The 6,000-nt window shown below is 50.1% G+C and overlaps 1 protein-coding gene across 8 annotated transcripts in view; it reads left to right on the forward strand.

Annotated features, from left to right (window-relative positions):
• PROKR1 (prokineticin receptor 1) overlaps positions 1-4,596 on the forward strand; it is a 40,990-nt gene extending 36,394 nt beyond the window's left edge. For all 8 annotated transcript variants that reach the window (XM_084766630.1, XM_084766633.1, XM_084766631.1 and 5 more), the window contains one exon: positions 2,505-4,596. In XM_084766630.1, coding sequence (XP_084622756.1) covers positions 2,505-3,201 — 697 coding nt within the window. In that variant the 3' untranslated portion in view covers positions 3,202-4,596. The remainder of the gene's footprint in view (positions 1-2,504) is intronic.
• Positions 4,597-6,000: the final 1,404 nt, after the last annotated feature.

Raw genomic sequence — 6,000 nt, forward strand, 5'->3', positions numbered from 1 at the left:
CAACCTGAAGGAGATGGCAAGATCCTACAGGAAGTCCTTAGTCCCAACCCGCTCTGGGCCTCCTCTTAGATGTGGAAACAGACACTGGGACTGCCCTTGAGGTGTATGTAACCTTCTGGTCTGCTGCTTAGAAATGCTGGGAGACTCCTCCTCCTCTGGCCTAGGGTGCCGAGCAAACCAGCCAGGATGTGTGTCCACTGGTGTTGAAAGCACAGACGCCCCAGCTGAGTTTGTCCATTGGGGTTGGTTGGTTGGTTCTCCAGCCATGATCAGCCCAGTAGTTGCTACAACCATTATGAGAGACCTTAGTTGGGGACAGGCATGGAGTCCCAAACTCTGCTGACACACCCAGCCCTTGGCTAGCTTACAACCTCTGCCGAGCTATTTCTTTGCCTGGGAGCCTTTATTTGCTCTCTGCTGGCTTTGGGTGGATCTGAGTCTAAGCCACTGTAGTTACCGACACAGGACAAGTGAAGCCACGCTCATAGAGAGAGAAAAGGAGCTGCCAATGGTCTGACTGCTTCGAGGGACACAATAGGTAGAAAACCAAGTCTGTGGTAGAGAGAAAAGAGGGACTGCTAAGATCTGGTGAAGGTCAGGCAGAGGGGAGTATGCCTGCTCCTGACGGAAAGGGAGGCAGCAAATGGCGTCTCCATCAAATGGGCAGTTTTGCTCTCTTACTCCTTTGGGAAGGGTGAGGTTACCTAAATGAAAGCATGGGCTCCAGAGCAAGGCTGAGGGAAGTCTGCACTTCGCCTGTTGGTTCGTGGCTCAGTGGCGGCCAGTGTTAACTGTGGGTGGGGTCACTGCCTGGGTGGCGTACGAAACGGCTAACACAGTCTGCGTGCTGGCGTTCATCCCTCTCCTGAGTGTGGATGCGATGTGGCCAGCTGCCTCAAGCTCCTACTTGCTTGGACTTTTCTGCCATGTAACCTCAATAGCTCGACTGTAACCTCACACTGTGAGGCAAAATAAACCCTGCCCTCTTTAAGATATTTTTGTCAGAGTATTTTACTCACAACTCAGTAACTAAGACGTGTGTGTGTGTGTGTGTGTGTGTGTATGTGTGTGTGTGTGTGTTGTGTGTTTATACAATGTGAACCAAGGGCCTCTGAATGCCGGACGGTCCTCTACCACTTGGCCACACTCCCACCAGCATGATGGCCACTATAAAGGGCCCGTGAATGCACAAAGCCAGCAACGTGCCTAACCCTATTCCAGTGTTTCTGCACTGACAAGTTGCCTAGAGCTCTAGGCATGCATGCGGGTGGCCAGGCCAGCAGCCATCTGGGTGTTCAGAGGGTAAACATACCCTCTCCAGCTTCTCTAGACTTCTGGAGCCGAAAGAGAACGGGGGTCTCATTCCATTGGTCCCCCCCCCCCCAGGTTCACCCAGTGTGGGGCGATGAATTGTGAAACGAGATCAGAAAAACACAAGAAAGGATCTTTCTGCAGACCAAAATCCCAAGAAAGATGATCTCAAAGGGGCTGTTTACAAAGGGGTCTGGCACTCCCTCAGGGCCCTGGCACACTGCCATCCATTTTGCCCGGGATCAGCTACGGACACAAAAGAGTTTGTTTCCAGTGCTGCCTGGTCCTTTCCACTTCACTGCCATCCTTCTCCTCCCAAGCCTGCCAGCCACGAAAGCCTTCCAGGAAGCCGGAGCTCTCTGCACAAGTGTGCACTCTGGGAAGGGTGCCATCACACTACCCGAGTGACTCACAGCCCCCACAGAGTGCTCTCTGCTGCCTGGACCACTGTGCTAACCGTGTGGGTTCTTTGGGAGCGAACAAAGGCAGTATCTTTTACTGCCTGATGTTTTGCGGTTAAAAAAAAAAAGTCATGTATACACTAATTGATTTTCACATCAGCCCTGTGAGATAGGGTCTAAATGCTTTCTGTCAAGGGTCTTGTGGCATACAACCTTGAGGAAGAAAGCTCTCCATCTCTCAACAGCCTCTCTCTTTCCAGGTAGAGAGTGAGGTAAATACATTTTTTTTCCTCTCCGCGAACAGAACAATGCTTTCAGAACCGTGGAACGAAAACAAAACTCTGGCCCATGATTTGGTTGGAAAGGTTGATTTTTTTTTCCCCCTCCCATCAACTAGTTCAAGGTGGAGCTGTCAGGCCTACTTAACTTTGAACTTTGTCAGCTTTAGGAAAAATGATGGACCGGTGCCTGGTCAGAGACCTGTAAGACGTATAATTCCTACATTTGAAAGTAGTTTTCACCACATTCCTCAGTGTATGTCAGATTTAAAACTTAACCAGTACTATTGTATTCATGATCACGTCGAATCTTTAAAGCACCTGAAGACTTGGATAGACGAGAAAATTGAGATGAGGAGAAATTAGAGGTGGAGCCGAGGTTTGCTGCAGATCCCTTGCCCTGGCCATATCCCTCGGGCAACATCGCTTGTAGCTGCATAATGTCCCCAGAGGGAAATTCTCCCAGGGGGGGAGGGCTCCTTCCAAGGATGACTCCTCTTCTGTTCTTGCCCAGGTATCTGGCCATCGTGCACCCGCTGAGACCGCGGATGAAGTGTCAAACAGCCGCGGGCCTTATCTTCCTGGTGTGGTCGGTGTCCATCCTCATCGCCGTGCCCGCCGCCTACTTCACCACGGAGACGGTGCTGGTGATCGTGGAGAGCCAGGAGAAGATCTTCTGCGGCCAGATCTGGCCGGTGGACCAGCAGTACTATTACAAATCCTACTTCCTCTTGGTCTTCGGCCTGGAGTTCGTGGGCCCTGTAGTCGCCATGACCCTGTGCTACGCCAGGGTGTCCAGGGAGCTCTGGTTCAAGGCGGTGCCTGGCTTCCAGACTGAGCAGATCCGCAGGAGGCTGCGCTGCCGCCGCAGGACCGTGCTGGGCCTCGTGTGCGTCCTCTCGGCCTACGTGCTGTGCTGGGCGCCCTTCTACGGCTTCACTATCGTGCGCGACTTCTTCCCCTCCGTGTTTGTGAAGGAGAAGCACTACCTCACCGCCTTCTACGTGGTGGAGTGCATCGCCATGAGCAACAGCATGATCAATACGCTGTGCTTTGTGACGGTCAGGAACAACACCGGTAAGTACCTCAAGAGGGTCCTGCGGCTCCAGTGGAGGGCCTCTCCCAGCGTGAGCAAGGCCAGCGCGGACCTCGACCTCAGGACCACAGGGATGCCTGCCACTGAGGAGGTGGACTGTATCAGACTGAAGTAAGCGTGATGGCACCACAACGCCTGGATGCACACAGCCACGGCGAACTTGGCTTCCCCGCAGAAGGCAGAGGAAGGCGACAACCACTTCGACACGCTATTCAAGGAACACTGAAGTGTGGGGCGTCTGAAGTGCATATGGGAGACAGTGCACTAGCGGTCAGCGTTCATTCAAGACCTAAGTTTGGCAAAGAGTAGACACCAGTGAAAGTCACTTAGTTGACTGAGATTACGTGGGGATTCTAGCAAGGAAATCCGGCGTGGAGTGCCTGGGCTTGGCGCCGGCCTCACTCACCTCTAGCAGTGAGCTTTGGTTCACAAGCATTAGCAAGCCTGGAGCGAGCACACAGAAGAGGGTCCCAGATTTCCTGCAGCCCTTCTCTCTTCACCCCAGAATCCCCCACTGCGATGGGATTCAGACACGTGTGTGGATACTCCAGGACCCACGGCCTAGTTCTGAAACCTCCCCTGACCCCCTGCCTGGGCCCCACAAACCTATGGTCCCCTTTTAGGCCTAGGGCTCTGCACATAGACAGCAGGTGGGGGTAGCGGGTAGGCAGGGGCTTCTCTGGAGCATGGACTTGGTGGAGAAGCCACACGGACTCTGGGTTCCATTTGGCTAGGGAGTTTGGGGTTCTGAGTCACATGAAAAGAGAAGTCGGGGCTCAGATGATCATGGTTCCCTCACTATGTGGTCTACTCACCGCAGGGGAAAAGGAGATGAAGAGGGGGTGAAAGTGTCTGACGGGGCTTGTGGAAATGTGTGCAGGTGGAAGGATGTTGCCCTTCTGCCTCTCAGCTACCATGGCCTGGACCACTTAGGCTGCTTCTTGGGTCCTCATGCCTCTGTGCTTATGGAGTATAGAGCCCTTGAAGGTGAACCTAGCACCTTGCTTTCCCATGGCCGCTGGCTCGCAGACACAAGGTGTTTCAGCCCACCAGGCCCATGTGATGAAGCTCCCTCTCACTGGTGTGATTGGGAGAGAGAGTGCATAGTCCCTGGTGCCTGAGTCTTGGCCTGGTCATGATTCTGGGGATCGAGACTTGCCGCTCTTTTAAAATGAAGGGGACCGTGGAGAAACCACATCTCTGCTTTTCTGCATGAACGAAGACTTGCACATCAGCGGTGCAGTCCGGACACTCAGAAAAAGAGAGGTTGGCCTAGCAGCGAGGTCTAGTGACCTCCTCCCCCACCCCCCGCCCCTGCCTCGACTTTGTAACTTTCCCCCTTGGTTTAGATTCTGGCTTAAGAAGATCTGAAGTCCAGCTTTCTGAAGACAGAGGTAAAACTTAAGAAACTTTATTAGAATTGTGAGGTCAAATAATACGTGGAAGGCATGCTTTTAACCGCCACCAGCACCTCCACAACTGTGGAGTGTCTGGGCGAAGACAAACTTGTGTGTGTATATATATATATATGTATATATATATATATATATATATAGTTTATATATCTATTAGTCTAAATAGCTCAATGTTCTTCATGTGAATTATTTTCTTAGGCTTCTCCACAGTGCATTGGGCCAACCTAGCATGTTGGTACAAACAAAGACCATGAGTTTTCATGGCAGATACATAAAGCAAGTGGTACATGGCCTGCAGTGGGGAGATAAGCAGCAGGTTTTATAGCCTCCAGAATCAGAGCATCCTCAGAGACCGTCATCCCACACATGTTCCCAGCGAGCATGAACAATGTCTCTCAGCCTGCTTTTATTCTCATGAGCGGCAGAGGGGACATGTCCTTTTCCTCAGACTTCATTATAGGACAAGTCATTAATAAGACTGAGTGGCACCTGTGTGTGTACAAATCTAAACCAAACACAGAGGGGGAAAACCTATTTTTTATTTTAAACTTTATTACAAAAAATGCAAAAAAAAAAAAAAAAAAAAAAAGGAAGAAAGAAAACCGTATACCAAATTAGCCAGACAAAAAACCTTTTACTTCTTAGAATAAAACCTTATTGCATTATAAAATGGCTAAATTAGTTTGGGGATTTAGAAATGCTTAGATGATATAATTTATTGAGATATGTTCTCTGTTCTTACTGCTAAGGCTAAGTGAGAGTTGACTCTGTTAAATAATCATTGTTTTTTTGTTTTTTTAAAATTCAGGATAAGTGAACTGTTCTGCCTTTAGGCCTAAACTGTATCAAAATTTCACTCATCTGAACTGTCTGTAGTACTTCCAGATATTAGTGTCTGCTTGTGATTTTTTATGATAAATGGTTGTTATCAAATGGAATCCCAATGCTGTGCACACAGGACCACTGCTGCACTGTGCTCGCATTTCTCCCCGGCCCCATCTTTTTCCAAGCTCTAGAATGACGCTCTTTGAGACAACATCGACTAGATTCCATGATCACAGGATTTGTGGGAACAGCGCTGTCTCACGCTGCTCTTGCCAAGAGCTTCCCACCTCCCCCCCCCCCACCAGGAGCTGTGGCTGATTTATGTGCCTTCTTCCCTTGAGTCTGGGCTGATGGAGCTAAGAGTACCTTTCAGCACTGAGTCACGATTTGATGTCTGCGGACCCGTTTATGCCGACTCTAGGAGTGAACCCGTGAGCAGGCCCAGTGTCCACCCATGCAGAGAAGATGAGGGAGAGACTGCATACAGATTCCCGGGGCTAGCAGCTCACCCAACGGACTTCTTAAAAAACAAAACAAAACATAACAAATTAACAAACGAAAAAACTCCACACATACACACACAAAACGCAACTAGTGGCAAGATCAACAAGTTGAGACCCATGACAGACATTGCTTTTGTGTTCTCTATCAAAGGATATACGCACATATATCCT

This window comes from Acomys minous (genome assembly GCF_964271855.1).
Source record: "Acomys minous genome assembly, chromosome: 17".
NCBI classification, from domain to species: Eukaryota; Metazoa; Chordata; class Mammalia; order Rodentia; family Muridae; genus Acomys; species Acomys minous.